At 41.7% G+C, this 18,094-nt stretch overlaps 1 protein-coding gene across 1 annotated transcript in view; it reads right to left on the bottom strand.

The window, feature by feature from the left end:
- The window catches only part of Col24a1 (collagen type XXIV alpha 1 chain), a 256,021-nt gene that overhangs the window by 177,724 nt on the left and 60,203 nt on the right, over positions 1–18,094 (bottom strand). Inside the window, exons 13-19 of the mRNA XM_021196980.2 lie at positions 17,723–17,776; positions 16,135–16,179; positions 12,803–12,856; positions 12,680–12,724; positions 12,391–12,444; positions 12,165–12,218; positions 6,624–6,677 (exon numbers count right to left, since the gene is read on the bottom strand). Of these exons, the coding sequence (XP_021052639.1) occupies positions 6,624–6,677; positions 12,165–12,218; positions 12,391–12,444; positions 12,680–12,724; positions 12,803–12,856; positions 16,135–16,179; positions 17,723–17,776 (360 nt within the window). The remainder of the gene's footprint in view (positions 1–6,623; positions 6,678–12,164; positions 12,219–12,390; positions 12,445–12,679; positions 12,725–12,802; positions 12,857–16,134; positions 16,180–17,722; positions 17,777–18,094) is intronic.

Below are 18,094 nucleotides of genomic sequence, written 5' to 3'. Positions count from 1 at the left end.
GGAGAGGAGAGGAGAGGAGAGGAGAGGAGAGGAGAGGAGAGGAGAGAGAGAAGCAAGTCACAAAGTTGTGAGGCAGACCGAAAATATGTTTGGTGGGAGTAGGGGAAGAGTTGGAGGGAGGTAATTTATATAGGTAAGAAGGTTTCAAAAAAAAGTTCTAAAAGGAGTTTTAAAATAATAAAACTTAGGGAGCAACTGGCAACATGGCTCAGAGGTCAAGAGCACTTGAGGAGGGTTAAAAACCTAGAAGACAGGAGTTTTGAGTCTAGCACCCAAGCGGCAGAGCCACAACCATCTGTCACTCCAGCTCCAGGGAATCCGACCATTTCTACTGGCATCTGAGGGCACTCCCTGTCTCCTGCAGGCACGCACAGTAAATAAAAAAATACAATCTTAAAAATAAACAAATAAAAACCAATCTGAAGGTGTCTAGTCAATGTGTTTGTTTCCTCTTGGTCCTAGCTTGGGATCAGCCACAGACTTAGCTACCACAGCTTCCTGCCTTTAGGTCAGGTTCATCCAGGCCTCCCCGGGGCTTGCCTGCTCCTGCTCCTCTGGGACTAAATGGCACCTGGAAGGTTTTCACAGCAGAACTTAGGAGTGGCTTTCTTTTGTTACTTTGTATTATAAACATTGCAGAACGCTTTTTTTTTTTTTCCTGCGCCACACTCTGCTATAATGAGTGATACTAATAATTTAACAAGGTTGCTGGACCACAGGCCAGACAATACCCAGGCAGAGACTTGGGGAACCTCTGACTTTCCCCCAAGCCCAGTGCCTTCCTGGTCTGGCAATGGTCCCATCCTGTCCAAATGAAGGTACTTGAATGGTAAAGAATGGGAAGATAAAATGTGTTCATTGTCATCACAGATTTTACTCTTTAAGGGAGCACTTGAGGCATGAACTGCATTGAATGGTTTCTGTCCACACTAGCTTTGTGCCTATGTGTCCACACTGCTCTCAGCCCCTCCCTCCCTCCCTCTACAGCCTACATTTTGCTCTTGTGTTACATCTACTTTATAACTCTCTTTTAACTCTCTCCTTCCACCCCAACCTCCACTTAAACCTTCTTTCCTCCTTCTTATTGTCTTGTCTCTAGTTCCCTGCCCTATCCCCTACATACCCACATATATGAAAATAAAGATCTAGAATTTGCTTATGAGAGAAACCTTGCTATTGTCTCTCTGGGTCTGGGAGAGTTCTGTTACGATAATACTTTCCATTTTCCTACAAATGTCATGATTTCATTTTATGGCTTAATAAAATTCCATTGTGTATGTATGCCACATAAAATGTGGTTGTCGTTATGGGTAACTATTCACGGGATACCCTTACATGAACCCACTCAGCACTGTGGGGACCGGCTCTAAGCATCTAGATTTTCCCCCCATGTTCTTTATGTGATGCTAATGTACAGGCAAGGTTGTGCTGAAAGTCACAGTCCCACCTTTTGCAGGACAAAGCTTAAGTGAACACTTGACCAAACAAGTGCATTCTCTAGTCCAGACCCCTTAGGGCCCACTGTCAGCAAGTGTGCTAAGGGGTAAATCATCGCTTCGCCTCAGAGTTTTCTCCTCATTCTCTGATGAAGGATATCCTGAAGTGGCCCTCTAAAAGCATTCACCAGGAGCTGGAGAGGTCAGCAGGATTAAGAGCACCAGCAGCAGGATTAAGTGCTCTTCCAGTGCACTTGAGTTGGGTTCCCTGGACCCTGGTGGGGAGCTCATGACCCTCTTTAACGCCCACGGCACGAGTTTCGGCGCCCTCTTCTGGCCTCATCAGCCATTGCATGCATATGCCCCCTCCCCATCTCTCTCTCTCTCTCTCTCTCTCTCTCTCTCTCTCTCTCTCTCAAAATATTAACAAAATAAATGTTTTCAAAAAGCATACATCAGAAAAGCTCACACTACTGCACCACCCAAGCCTCTGATAACTTCTGATATTAAAAAAAACAGGCTCATTGCTCATTCTCTCTCACCTTTCCTCTCCTTCCTCTTTCATCCCCCCACCCCCCAGTCAAGACGAGAGCTTCTGCCTATGGTGATGTTGAGGTGTTGGCAGCCAGAGCCCACTGTTCATGTTAACCACACCCTGCCTTGCTGTGTATGTGTCACTGTATTGATACAGTAACTTCAGGAGGTTAGCACATATAATTAGTCCCACTCTGTCGTTGAAGTAAGGTTGAGAAGTTGAGAGGCTTTAGATAAATGGCTCAAGAGTCTCATCCTACCCCCTCCTCAGAGGAGAAGGGGGGAGGATCTGTGTGAGAGGGTACTGGGAAGAGACGGGGTGTTGATATTGGGATGTAAGGTGAATGAATGAATGAATGAATGGTCTCAGCCTAACTTCTTGATTTTGATTTAGAAGATATTAACAACTCTCATACTCCTTTCCCCCCCCAGATATCAACTTAAATATTTTATCACCTAAATAGTGAACAAAAGCCACCACAAAGTCTGTATGTAGATCTCACCATTTAGCCCTCACTGGTATCTCTGTAACTGAGTTCTGTTTTGGTGTCATACTATCAGTCAATGTATGCTGAAGATGGAGACAGCATTAATATCATAACTTGATGCATTTCACCTGAACAGTGACTATCTTTCCGTCTCTGAGAGAGACCCTTCTTATGACTAATCATATGTCGTGGCTTTGGTTAGTCATGTTTGGATCTAAGTCTGTCATCCATACCAATAAACTGTACAGCACTCAGGGGCTGTGTTTTGGGGAAGGCCTTTAAACTATTTTCATTAGTTCTTTGAGAGGTCCATGTGATGCGTTTAAACATGCTCACCCTCAGTTCCTTCCCTCCCCTAACACTCCTCCCATCATCTTCTCTTCCCATCAAGTCCAGCTGGTGCTGCCTGCTGGTCTTGGGGTGGGGGCCTGCTCTGGTATGTGGTCTCATAATTAAAGGTCACAGACTGGTCCTCTCCCAGCAGGTACTGAGTACTAAAAGCTATGAGGGTTACATCACTACTTTTCCATGTCTGTGCTGGGATTTCGTTTGGCTGGAGCTTGCACGGGTCTTCTGACACCAGCACTGCGACCTCATGTGCACATCTGGCTGGTGTGTCTGGGAAGCAATGCTTCTGTGACATCATCCACTTCCCTCTAGCTCTTAAACTCTTTCTCCCTCCTCTTCTCCAAAGATCTCCGAGCCTTGGGGTGAGAGGTGCACAAGCCTTAAATTCCAGCACTAATACAACTCAGAGATTATCTTCAAGATCTGCAGTCACCCCCTACTCGGGCTTCTAAGGACCTCAGGCTTCCCCCATCATCTGCTGCTGCTGGTTGGTCCGATCCTGATGGCCTCTTTCCCATCCTTCTCCCTTTGATCCAGTCCCACACGGCAGCTCTGCATCCCTCATCTCGCTGTGCTGCTGTGCAGAGATGAGTTGGTCTGTGTGCCACTTCCCATGGTTTGCTGTCATCTGCTCTCTGCCTAGGTTCACAGTCTCTAATTTCCGTTGGGTGGTTTTTTGTTTTGTTTTGCTTTGTTTTCCTCTTCACTTAGATTGTGAATTGCTCAGGAATGTGTATTTCAGTCACCAAAATTTATCTTACTGCCCTTTGGTTATTAACTTAAAACTTAAACGTTGGGGTGGAGACATGGCTCGGTGGTTAAGATCACATGCTGCTCAAATCATGGGGACCAGAGTTCATATCCCAGCACACACATTGGGCAGATTACAAAATGCCTATACCTCCAACCCCAAGGGATCTAGCACCTTCTTCTGACCTCTGTGGGCAGACAGACTCACCCAGACACATACACAGAGACACACGCATAAACATAAATAAAGTAAAACTAAAGCAAACAAATAAAACCCTTTAATTGCAGCCTAGACAAAGAGCATAGATATCTGGGAGATGGACATGCAGATTTACTATTTCCAGACCCGGAGTCACAAACGCTCCCCAGATGACTGCATCTGCTGCAACTGTTTCACATAACTCCTATGGCTACCGACCCCCGTGTACTGTAAGCATCTGCTTGCTCTTCTCCCAGGTCCTCAAGACTGTGGTCTGTATAATTATGAGATTCATTTGCAAACACTACAAGCATTTCCATCCCAACAGATCAGAAACCTGAGGACTAATTTCCAGCCACCTTGAACGTCTTCCTTTCTTCCTTCTGCTTTTAGTTTCCATTTTGGAATAAAGATCCATATTTTATTCAACCATTCAGGCAAAAATATGAAAATTATATTATAACCTTCTCTCACAAGTTGGCTGAGCTGTACTGCATAGTTCCGATATTATAACTTATACTCCTTGAGTTGCTGTTGAAGCCATCCTTACTTTTCACAGATGAGGTCTCAGAACCTCACTGCTAATCCTTGGCTCTATCACACTGATCCTTATAACAATCTGCAGGATCTGTCTCCTGTAACATCTCCTTCTCTACATCGGTCATCCATACATCTGAAAAGCTCAAGCCCCAGGATTCCATTCTCCTGCTTAGAAATCTTTGCTCAAATTACAGGATAATCATGAACTTGACACCCAAAAGCATTTACCAGAGGGAATCCATCTATTTTGGAAATAAAAATCACTTTAGCTTTGATTTGATAGTAAATATTCTTTAAATTCTTCAATCTCCAGTTACATTAAAAGTGTAGAGTTGAGAAGAGGGGTATAATTCCCAACTATGCTCTACATGCTCACTTCTGTATTCACAGGTAGCTGTAACTCTCGCCCCTCACCAAAGCAGCTCCTTTTCCAGCAGAGGAGACCACCACAGAAGTCCACAATTGGTCACAATGCAAAAAGCAACTGACTGGTGGGTACCCATGACCAACTGATACATTTACAGCACAACCCATGCACCAAAGGCTCAGGAAGCACGGCAAAAGATGGGGCAGAAAAATTGTAAGAGACAGTGGGCCAGAACATCTGCCGCAAGACAGTGCTCACACCCAGTCACGCACGTAATGTGTGTGTTTATGGGCCAGAAGACGTATTTGTTAAGTTGCCTCAAACAATCCTGCACTAATTCTTGAGAGACTACAGATAACACCTATGGGACTATGGAAAATTTTGAGGCAGATGAAGAGGATCAGGGTAGTTAGGGATTAGGACCCTTTATAAATGGAAAAATGATAAAATCTTAAAGGAAACAGGAAAAATGACCATCTTTGGATGGCAAGATAGGAGGGAAAGATGCTATTTGTGTACCCATAGCCCTGCTTTATATAAAAGAAAATGATTAAACCATAGTGATATATGAGACAGAACAGCCTGCCCCAGTGCAGTTACCACTCATAACTTCAGCTACGAGTATTTGCAATTGGACTAAAGATAATACTCTTCAAAAATAGTTACATTTAAATTAGATACTGCATCCTCAATGAAAGAAGTCAGGCAAATCCTATTTCCGGTACAGTTCCCATTAAACTTGATTGAAATAAAAGAGGATAGATTCATATAAAGAGATAAACTTTTATTAATATCGAGTTTTAATTGCTTGCCAGATCCATGTGCGTCTATACCCCACCACTTCCTTATCAGCAAAACAAGGTTGTCACATCATGTTTTTGATCTATCTATAGTGAATGTGTTTTAAATTAGAAAAAAAAAAAGAATAACATCGACCCTTGAAGAGTAGCTGTGGAATAAGTCAGTAGTCTACGCAGAGGGTGAAGCCATTGTGCATCCTATCCTGCAGCCTGCCTAGGGCTCTGCCACTGGGAAGATGTGAGTTCTTTGTCTTAGTTATTCAGAAGTCAGCTAATATTCCCAGGATGGTTTCTGCATGCGTTGGTCTTGTTTAGACTTGGGGTGTTTTTCTGAAGCTAGGGTGAAATGCAGAAGCTGTATCTCACATAACATCTGGAATTCATGATATGGTTCAAGAACCTTCAAACATTTCACTGCTGAAGCTTCTGCTCTAAGAAGGCTTTCAAGAAAGAGAGAGGTTCTTTACCAAGCCTGAAGCCAAACTCGGTATTTTAAGGCATATACAAACAAACTTGATGTCTACTATAAGCTTAATCACACTTATTCTAGAGCAAGAAGTCCAAGTGATATATGCATTTAACAAGAATTGGAAGCATTTCATATTGCTAATTGAGTGGAGTTTATGTATCCAATTTTGTTTACAATTCTGAACGATGTGTCACTGACCACTGCTGTGCAGAACAGACAAATAGGCTGTGATTTCATCAAAATTAAAATGTGGATAGTCCGGAGTTTGCATATCTAATATAAACTCTGAAATACAAAATGTTCTCAAATCCTAAAATATGTGATACACCAGTAGATGAACTACACCTGACCCTCTGTGAGAGTCACAGTCACAACTCAGGAACTTGGAAAACATACATGTGTCTCTTCTGGCTAAGCACATGTGAGACATAAATTTAGATTCAATTCCCATTGTCATTATGAAAAGGTTTCAAAGCTTGAAAATGTTCTGGCCCCAGCAACTTCAACTCATACTCAATTTCCTGTTTCCTTGGGATCTCCGATGCAGTCAACGTGGTCTAAACTGCTTTACATAGACAAACTTCAGAGAGAATCTTTCTCAAGCTTCTCCACAAAACCCGCACGCTTTGTAAATTAAATTGAATTTCCATTATGTCTTGTTTCAAAGTTTTCATCTTTAATCAGTGATTTACCTCTGGTCCTGGAGGGCCACATGGTCCCTGTGGTCCTGGGTCACCTGGTTGTCCCTAGAAGGGGAGGAAAAAAAAATCAAAATATAAATATTAACTTAATAAATAGAACGGAAAGCGGGAACTAGCACTTTGCAGCTGAGCAACTTTTACCATATTATGTCAAGCAAGGTTGTAATGGTTTTCCCAAGACTTAATTTGTAACGGTCTTCAGGGTCTTCCTCCCCCGCCGATCTACACTGTCAGCCATTGAGAGCATTGGCCACCTTTTCTGGCTTCGGGCTTCACCCACTTTCCATTACATCATCACTGTGAGACTCTTTTTAATGTTTATGGTGCAATATATATCACTTCTGTTAGATAGACAGACAAGTTAACCAGTCAGGTGTAGGTGTGAAACTGTGCGTGTATGCATACATACATGGGCACGTATATGTGTGCATATGTGTGAGTGTATGCATGTGTGCATATGTGTTTATCTGTGCATGCATGCATGTGTGCACATATCTGAGTGTATGCATGTGTGCATATGTGTTTATATGTGCATGTGTGTATGTATTTGCAGGTATGTGCATGCATATGTGTGTGCATGCGTGCATGTATGTACATATATGTGTACATATGTGTGTGCGCTTCTCCAGAGACAGGCTGACTGATAAAACAGCAGCAAGGAGTCCTAGAAGAGGACTTGTTTTTGTATTTGTTTTTGTTTTCTTCATCAGAGTCCCAGGAAACTTCTGAAATTTTCTCTCCTCCATGCTATGGTGAGCAGCTTGGTGGAGTAACTCTGACTCACCAGGAAGGCAATCCTTGCTGCTCGGTGTCTCCAAATCTCCCTTAGCTCGTCAGAAAGATTGGAAGGACAATGATAATGAATGCTAACACCCTTGCAGTCTTTGCGGAGATTAAATGAGACAACATGCAGATGGTGCAGAGCTAGGGCACATAGAAGGATCAGGAGCATTAACCAATGCGACAATGAGGAACTGTCCATTTTCTGTCCCAGCCCTGCTCTGGGCTTTGCCTGCATTTCCCAGAGCACCTTGATTCTGGGATTAAATGTTGAGGGTTTGGTTTCAATATTTTGAAAGTTCCTTTACTCCTAGTGATGTTGTTAAACAGACAGAATATGAAAGGGGCGTGAGCCTGAGGCCAGAGAAGATGTAGATGTTTCCGAGAGATGACAGCAGAGACCCAGGGAAGAACACTACAAAGGCCCTCTTGCTTTCACTAAGAAAATTGCTGAATTTCCTGGTTTTCCTGTAAGCTTCCACATGAGCTTTGAATCTGACTAGAATAGGCCTAAGATGACATCAAATTGCAGGGCACACCATGCACAAGGGGTCCTATTTCCCAACAACTAGTTACCCATATTGACTGGCTAAGAAGGCTCAGTGTGAAGACATCTGACATGAGAGAGCTCAGAACAGCTACCACACCAGCATCTAGGCAGTTTGGACAAAGGGTCACTAAGGGCTGAGTGGCAGAAACAAACGTGCAGTCTACCTGAATCGGTGTATAAGGCATTCTTAAATCTAAAAAAGCAAGCACCTCTCTTAAAGAGGGATGGGGTAGGTTTCACTGGGGCCCTCTAGTGGCAAAAACCAATTAAGATGTAACTAGAAGTACCCAAGGGAAAAAATAGCACATCCTAAGGCCTTTGATTTGACTGACAAGCAAATTAAAAAAAAAAAAAAATACGGAGCCATTTAATTCATTTTTGCAATAATTATATTTTTTACACAACTTAAGTTGTCAGCTTTCTAGGGATATTCGTTTTCCTTTATAAAACATTTTTATGAAGAATTTTCAAGTAGTTTGCAGAATGCTTCTGTGCTATGTGAGTCTCTATAAATGAGGAAACTTCTAGTATAGTAATGGTAAGGTAGCCAGCTCTCTCTCTCTCTCTCTCTCTCTCTCTCTCTCTCTCTCTCTCTCTCTCACACACACACACACACACACACACACACACACACACTAAGAACATATTGTCTTTGTTTTCTATAGATTGGGAGAGCAGAGTTCCCGACCTTGCCTGAGTCGTAACCTTCCCTGATTTCTGAACTTGCTGAACAAAACCTCCCCTGTTCCAGAACGTACACACCTTCCACATCAGGCCGTTCCTACATCTGGAAAATATTTTTTCATGTTATAACTCAGATCCACTTGGATGCACTAAAAGCAGCCAGTAAAATCTAAGATGACAGAAAACCCGAGCTGGGACTCAGGAAGATATCCTGAGACTCATTTCTTCCACGGCAGCAGACAAAGCCTTCAGGCAGGCACACACTTGCTTAACTGAGTGTTGCAGTTTGTCTCTTGTTAAATCAACTGATTTTGTGTAAAAAATGTTCATAAAGTAGGACTTCTACCCTTACTGGAGAAAAATTTTAGGCCAAATATCTTGGTATTAGTAAGATTTAAATGAGTTTAGACACCAAAGGAAAGGTTCTTTCATCAGTTTATTGTATATGTGTGTGTGTGTGTGTGTGTGTGTGTGTGTGTGTGTGTGTCCATATGGGTGCACATATGTATGGAAGACTGCATGCCTATGTACATTCATGTGTGTATGTGCTTGTGTGTGTGTGTGTGCGTGCATGCGTGTGTGTGCACGTGTGTGTGTGCGCGTGCGTGTGTGTGTGTGTGTGTGTGTGTGTGTGTGCTGTCAATCTTGGGTATAATTCCTAGGCACTTGCCACCTTATTTTTTGAGAAAAGGTCCCTCACTAGGGCCTGGGTCTTGCTGTGAGGATAGGCTGGGTGTCACCCAAGCCCCACATAAGGTCACCCTTTCTCCATCCCCCCAGCACTAGGATCACAAACACACAAGCACCCCTGTTGAGCTTGAAGGCAGGTCTCATGCTCACAAGGCCAACACTTACAGAACCACCCCTGCAGTTCTCATTAAAATCAATCCTGAGTCTAAGCTGTCTTGAGCTCAAAACATGTATTTTTAAAGGGTTTGCTAAAACTCCCTGCTAACAGAATCCCCAATGACATTAGGTTATTTTGTTACAGTACAGAAAGGTAGATGGTGAGTCAGTAAAACTTGCTTAGACCATTTTCATCCCTCACCATAAATAAACTTTATTTGCATTTCTTGTGATTTCTTTTTCAAACATTAAGTCAGTACGTCAAAGGTACGATGAGCTTCTCTTAGCTTAGACTACAGAAATAGTGCAACACACTGCACTATTAGTGCAATGGTCACTCAAACTACAGAAGTATCTGCAAGAACCAATCATGTTATTTAATCTGACCTTCGTCTTATACATGACGTAGGCAGGCTGGGTGGTACACAAGTTGCAAGGTTATAGATACCCAAGGTCATAGGAGGTTAAATGTCAGACCTGGAACGAAAGCTCGCCATGCCTTCATTCTTAGACTTGTTATTTATTTCTTCCACAATAAGCATGCTATGATATCAACTGACTTAGAGAATGCTGAACTTAGAATGCTTAGCCCTATGTGGGCGTGGCACTTGACTTCAGTTCTGAGTGTAGAGCACATGAGAGTAATATTGAGTTTATCAGCTTCTAATTAGGTAACTGTGTTGTATCACTTCTTTTTTTTTTAATTATTATTTTCTTTATTTACATTTCAAATGCTATCCCGAAAGTTTCCCATACCCCTCCCCCCACCTCTGTTCCCCTACCCACCCACTCCCACTACTTGGCCCAGGCCTTGCCTTGTGCTAGGTCATATAGAGTTTGGAAGACCAAGGAGCCTCTATTCCCACTGATGGCCGATTAGGTCATCTTCTGCTACATATGCAGCTAGAAACACAAACCCCGGGGGTACTGGTTAGTTCCTGTTGTTGTTCCACCTAAAGGGTTGCAGCCCCCTTCAGGTACTTGGGTACTTTCTCTAGTTCCTCCATTGGGGACCCTGTGTTCCATCCAGTAGCTGGCTGTGAGCATCCATTTCGGTGTTTACCAGGCACTGGCATAGCCTCACAAGAGGCCGCAATATCAGGGTCCCTTCAGCAGTATCTTGCTGGCATGAGCATTAGTATCTAGGTTTGGTGGCTGATGATGGGATGGACTCCCGAATGGGGTACTCTCTGGATAGTCCATCCTTTCATCTTAGCTCTAAATTTTGTCTCTGTACCTATAACCTTTCATGAGAGTTATGTTCCTTATTCTAAGGAGGAATGAAGTATCCACAAATGGTCATCCTTCTTGATTTTCTTCTGTTTTCCATAATGTGTCTTGGATATTCCAAGTTTCTGGGCTAATATCCGCTTATCAGTGAGTACATATCTAGTGACTTCTTTTGTGATTGGGTTACCTCACTAAGGATGATATCTTCCAAATACATCCATTTGCCCAAGAATTTCATAAATTCATTGTTTTTAATNGCTGAGTAGTACTCCATTGTGTAAATGTANCACAGTTTCTGTATCCATTCCTCTATTGAGGGACATCTGGGTTCTTTCCAGCTTCTGGCTATTATAAATAAGGCTGCTATGAACATAGTGGAGCANGTGTCCTTATTACCAGTTGGAAGATATGACTATCAAATTTTTAAAAACCTTCAAATTATGAAAAAGAAAGAAAAAAACGCTTCTTTCCCAATCACATCAGAAATGTAAAGTCCACATCACTTAGTTTAGGCTCCTTTAATCTGCTAGCTGTCTTCTTGATTGATTCTCTTTCCTTAATATGGACTGTAGAGTTTTTGAGATTCAGCTTTGGGGCAGGAGCCTGGAGCACATGTTTAATTAGACTAATGCAATATAAAAATAGGTTACCCACTGGCATGTCATCAGATAAATCCCAGAAAGTGTTCTTTGGAATAAGTAATTCCTGAGAAATATTTACAAAATGATAGACAGATTGTGTGAGGTTATGAAAGGTAGCTATGCTTCCTGAGAGAAGGGGGCAGAATCAGGGAGAGCACCATAAAGTGCTTTCAAGGTTTAACTGTGTTTTTTAATTCTACACTCATGTTTCTACCTATAGCCACCTTTTATAGCTATAAACGTTATTAACATGCTAAAACAACCTTACAATACTGAGTCCTAAAGATGCAGGGTGCCATGTCTGGGTCTGGGCTATGACAGACCTCTTACCCAACTGTTCTCAGGCATCCACTGACTGACTATGGGACCTCACACAAGTTCTTTAACTCTCTGTCTCCATATCTTTATAAGATGCAAACAAAAGAATAGTGTAGTGGCAACTTCACAGGATTGCTGTGACTAATAAATCAGATATGCCATACTTAGGACAAGGCCTGGCACTTCATAAAGAATAAGGCTTGGGTAGGGCAGCCATCATTTTCACCACCCAGAGGTCTATTTTTGACCTCTTTGTTTTCTTTAAGGCTTTCTCTTTGGCCTAGGGTAGGAATCAGCCTATGACAGCTGTGCTGAGAACCTGAGGGCTGACCGTTCTCTAAGACTGAAGAGAGAAAATGTAAGGCTGGGAGATGCCCACCCCATGCCACGCATGTATCCTGCTAACACCACCAAGCCCCAAGGCTCAACCTGGGCATGCACGTGTTTATCACAAAATAAAACAAAGTGAAGGTTCAAACCTACTGAAGGTCCTGACTTTCCTCTTATCCCTGGTGGTCCTGGTGATCCAATGTTGCCCTGGAAGAAGAAATGTTATATTAAAGAAAAATGTCTATTTGTATACTATTAAAATGTTAATATGTATTCTAGAATTAAAATCACACTGACGCCATATCCTTATAAAATACACAATTGTAATCATGATTTTTTAGTTTATTCGTTCTTATCAAATGAGCGGAATGAGAGTTACCTTGTCTCCAGGGTACCCGGGTTCTCCTGGCTCCCCTGCCACACCTTGCTCACCCTAGGAAGCACAGTTTCACAGAAAGACAATAGATTAAGGCATGGTGATGCACAGGAAGTATTCATTATAGAAGAAAAACTTTCATTTCTCCTATATTTTAGAAAAAAAACCAATACAATACAAATTAAACCCTACAAACAAAACAAAAATGTTTAACAATAATTTCTATTGACATGAACAAAAGAACCAACCAGGGCGAGAAATTATCTCTGTGAAATGTTAATATTGAAATCACCTTATCACCTTTGATTCCAGATGGTCCTCTACTTCCTGAAAGGCCCTAGAAGTACAAAAGGTGATACTTTGTGACATTGCAGAGAAATTAAAGAGAAATATCAACAAGCAAAGAGAGCCATACCATTGGGCCAGGAGCTCCTGGAGGTCCAATCGGTCCTGCAGAACCGACACTTCCCTGAGGAATGGCAAAAAATGATATCATTAGGCACGGGTTAGGATCAGAAAGAGGGCATGGTACAGTTGGAAGATAAACGAACTGAAAGCATTTTGCCTGTTTCCAGCAACTTTTCTTCCCTTTTAAAACAATACTCAATCCTTAAACTCTCGGCAGCCCGCCCTTCTAACTGTGCCTATGTAATCAAACTCCTGTCTATGACTTTCATTTTGCAGTCCCTTTCCAGGTGGGTAACATTTTGTAGAAATATTTTATTGTCAAGCTACCCACAAATAGTCAAATACATCAATCAAGCTTTCTATTTTGTTCATTATTTAGCACAAAAAAATGAAAACACTTAACTTTTATTATGTGTGTGTGTGTGTGTGTATACCTATTTGGGTGTCAGTATGTGCACCTGAGTGCAGGTGCCTTCAGAGGCCAGAAGTGGGCGCCGGATCCCTTAGAGCTGGGGTTGCAGGCTGATCTGAGTTGTCTGGCATGGGTGTTGGGAACCTGGGAACCTCTCTGCAACAGCACCACGTACACTCAACCTGTGAGCCATCTTTCTCACCCAAAGCTAATCCTTACTGAGATGTTGCTAGGTGCCAGCATTGCCGTGACTTGGTTTGTGGTTTATAATGTGCAGAACAAGAATGTTTACCATGTGACCACGGGTACACTGAGTAGCAACTGAGAGCTCTACTTTCTGGGCTTATCATTCACTCGCCATTCACGACTTGGTGAGTACTACCTGCACCAGACTCTGATACATGGAAAGAACCAAAGATGAAAAAGATACGGACTCAATTGTTAAAGTTTTCAACAAGATGCTCTAATTTCTCAAAAGCAGAACTAAAACTCTCACTTCCTATAAGGGAGGGACTTACAACCCCCCCTTCCATATGTCACTATAGAAAACACAGGTCAATAATAAGGATGTTCTCCTTTAAGGAAGAATTTGAACAAAAATGGACATCTCTTGATGGTTGCGGAGACTCCAGTTTTCTTCTTTCTCTCATGAACTCTGTCCTGGCTTCTCTGTCACTCTCCATCCTGGTGACCACTTTGGTTCAAACCTCTCTCTACAGTGTCCAAATGGTAAGGATATTAAAGTTTTGTTTGTGGCCATATTTGACACATGCCGACACCTCCGGCTACTCTGATGGGTGAGGGGAGAGGACTCAAGGTCAGGCCATAGCAACACAGTGAGATGATGATGGCTCAAAAGCATCAAAGATCAAACGCTCAGAGCTGGGAGCAGGGGCTGAGGCCAGTAACTCCCAAGGGTCCGGGGTCGGTCTCGATTTCACGGGGAGCTTGTTTAGCATCCAGGGCTCTCATACAAGAAAACCATGCCTCAGAAAGCAAAACAACAACCAAGAGTTCTGTTTCTGAGATTCTGAAAATGCCACTCAGGTTACTTAGAATTCAAACCGCCGAGTAACCATCCCAGGCACTCTCTTTAAGGTGTCCGCCGTACTTCCAGATCCTCACTCCGTGTTTCCCCATCTTCTCCCTACCTCCCATCCTACACTCAGCTAGGATTTTTTCCCTCTGACCGTGTTCCATGTTCATTCTCTCCTTCACGACATGTTCCGAATCTTTGAAGAGACAGTGACGTACGAAGTGCCCTTAGCAGATGTCCTCCCGACCTCTTAATCAGTACATGAGCCGAGAGCAGGCGCATGCGCCATCCTCCACCCGTCCCTAGACTCAGCCTAACAAATGTGCTGTAACTGTTGTGAGATAAAGTGTGGAATGGACTCTGAAGGAATTAACTTTAAAATATACCTTTCCTTTATACAGCAGTTTCTAAAGTTTTAGTTCCCCAAATTTCCCTACCTCATAGGCAATAATCTACATTTGTACAATACAAATTTCAGAAAGGAAAATACGATGCTGGTGCTTTTGGAAGAGTCATAAAGTTTGTGGAGAAGATAAATTATTCCCAATGTGTTTAATCCTGGAATATAAGGGACTGTGAGCAGCAAATGATAATACTTTCCAGTTTAATAAATATTCAAGGGCAATAAATATATCACTGCTTGCAATTTCAAACTCTTGTCAAAAGGAAACAGTCATTCATGTGACTACAGAGGCTAGTTTATTCAAAGCTCATAGCTTTAAATATTATGGTAGGCTCAAAACTATAATAAATTTCTGTATTTGGGAATTGTTCAGAAATAATCCCTCTAACAACAGAGAGACATTTTATGAAAGAAAAGTCTTTCTCTGTGTTATTTTTTTGTAGACAATGTAACATTTTTAAGGTCTCACAATACTTAATCTGGCATTTTGAGCAGAATGTGTGATATCTTATTTTACTTTCTGATGACTCTAAAAGAAACAACTCTGGGATGATGAGATATTAGAAAAAAATTATAAAGAACTCACTAAAATAGAAGAGTTTAAGGTAAAAATTGAGCAGTAAATACAAAACCACTATTAGATCGACATACTAGAAATTGTGTAGCAAACTATTGTCCAGAAAAACTACAGGCAAGTAATTCATGGTGGCCTTGTGAGCATTTCAGATCATCGAGGTAAGCGAAGGACCTGTGCTATTCCCCATCCACCTCACTCTCCTCTAGGAGAAGGCGAAACAGACTGAAGATGCATGGGACTGTAGCTGAGGGTGTCTGTGCTATAGCCCCAGGGCACAGAGGAACCCACAAAGCTATAGGCAGCAGTGAACTTCTGAGTCAAAGAAAGAGATCAAAAGCACATGTTCGTGACATTAGATGAAGAAGCCACCAGCCAATTCACGGAAGTTCATATGAATCCGTTGTAGAAAGGACTGAGTTCTGGACGTTCAGCCATGCTTGACATACTCACAGATGTCATACTCTAGTATATCACTAGAGTAATGAAGAAAGCAAGTGATGGAAGCCAACAGCACAGGGGGAAAAACGATGGCCAGGAAAACATCAGCCTCTGTTGCTCCCCAACTGGGCGATAGAGACAATGCTCACAAGAAGAGGAAGTGACTCTTCTATGCTACACTGTTGAAGAAATGAAGTCCCTCTCACTCCTTTAAACAAGACAATGGTAAGTGTATCCATGCACACATACATTAAGCTATAGAAGAGAGCCATTTTAGCTTACCCCAAAGGCAGTAATTTCCTTGTTGATTCATACTACTTGTCTGTTTTTCATTTCTGTTTGAAAAGTATGCTTAAACTGGGTCGATACCCAGAAATGACAAGAAACTCACTTGGCTAAGTTTCTAAATCACAACTGATAATTTAAACTGCATAGTAAACTATTTCATAAGAGTGGTGTTTAGTGATACTCACTGTAACACCAGGAAACCCGGGAGGTCCGGTGCCACCTACAACCCCCTGTTAGGAAAGAAATGGGAAAACACATTCATCATGATTCCACACTGCGGAGGGGTTTTCCGAAATGATGTCACATATTCCAGGGACACAATATGTCAAAATTATCTTCCACTAAAAAGCACAAATTACTTTTACTCTTTTAAAACTGCTTTGGGATGTTAAAACTACCTCTACGTTACAATACATAATTTTCTTTTAAGTACTTAATAAAAGATGAAAATGTAATTACTTGATTACTGTTTGCATTATCAATATTACAGACCAACCTGGTCTGCATACTGTCTGAAATGACAGGCAGGCTGGATATAGAGTTAGGAGAGTATTTTCATATAGCTAAAACCAGCCCATCACATCTTTAGAAGTACACTTTTTAAAACCTCTACCTTTATTTTTATGTAAAGAATATGAATAATACCTGATTTCATTATTATAAAAGACATAATGTTATGTATCACCAAACTTACAGGAATCAGGGAGAGGAATGGCCTCTCCCCTCTCTTTGATTTACATTTTGAAACACAGATGTGAATATGGAAAAACAACTATAAATCAATCTAAAACATACAGTTTACTTTTGTACTTAAAGGCTTAAATTATATTCAATAAGAATTATTATGTATTTTAAATATAGAGCATATTTTGCAATGCATGTTTTAAATATTCTGAGTCCAGTTTTAATAGATTCCAGGGATATAAAATTGGCAAGCAATTAAATAACAGAGTCATGCGAGGTTCATAAGTACACAATGTAGACATTTTAAAAATCTAAATGACGCTTACTTCATTACACTTAAGTTAGAAGTCCCCTGTCCATCCCTCCAAAAGATCATGGGCAAGAAAAAGTTGGTAAATGTTCTACTCAAAACACTACTCAAACATTTAATAAGCTGATTCTGTTCTTCTTTTCTCTTAAACCCCATGACTTAGACACAAGCAACAGCTCAGCTGAGCCTACCAAGTTACCTAACTAATGCTAATTTGGAAATAGAATTTTTAAAATATTGAAAAGAAAATATGTTTACACTCTTTGTGATACTGACTCACATGTAAATAAATGTAAGGACTAATCACAATTTTCACAAATATTTGCATTGGGTCTAATCACTTAAAAAGCTAATAGAACTAATAGGTGTGTGGCATAGACTGGAGAGAGGTTGTCAGGCTCTGCAGAATGAGAAAAAGTGGAGGAACTCTTACACAGTGCTGACCCAGCTCTCCACCCCGACTCTTTTCTGATATAATGCAACCAAGAGGCACGGTTAGGGCCTCCACCTATGAAGGTCAATGCTGTGGTCATGTTTACTCAAGTCACTTAAACATGGTTAAAGTAATTAATGTTAATGACTGTCTGTCATGATGGAAGTTTATCCAAACAACTTTGGGTTATCTCTCATACTGAAAAATAACAAACTAGAGTGCGCCCAGAGGTGTGGAAACTGTCCAGCTGTACTGTTTGTAAATATGCTCATAAGGATGCCATGTGCAGTTGCTATGGGGACATGTGATGTTAGAGTGTAAGGATGGACCATCCCTGGATACTCACAGGACTGCCATCCAGACCAGCAGGGCCTCTGTCTCCAAAGTCACCTGGAAAACCCTGCAAAGGAAGAGGAAGAAGGCTGCCATCAAAGCCAGAATATACCAAAACTCATTTTCACTGTGTTTATAATGAATTTAGTAGCTGAAAATATGCATGTCGTGAGTCTAGGGACATAGGAAGTTGGTGGAATGTGTACTCATATACAAAAGCCATAGCATGGAGGTACAGTGGTGCACTTTTATAATCCCGGTGCTAGCCAGTGTGCAGTCCTGTCTCAAACAACAAAAGGTGGATGGCCACTGAGGATCACACACACACACACACACACACACACAGAGAGAGAGAGAGAGAGAGAGAGAGAGAGAGAGAGAGAGA

Source organism: Mus pahari, chromosome 4 (genome assembly GCF_900095145.1).
Source record: "Mus pahari chromosome 4, PAHARI_EIJ_v1.1, whole genome shotgun sequence".
Classification (NCBI taxonomy): domain Eukaryota; kingdom Metazoa; phylum Chordata; class Mammalia; order Rodentia; family Muridae; genus Mus; species Mus pahari.
The sequence above is the reverse complement of the archived record's forward strand: the minus strand, read 5'-3'. Positions and strand labels throughout refer to the sequence as shown.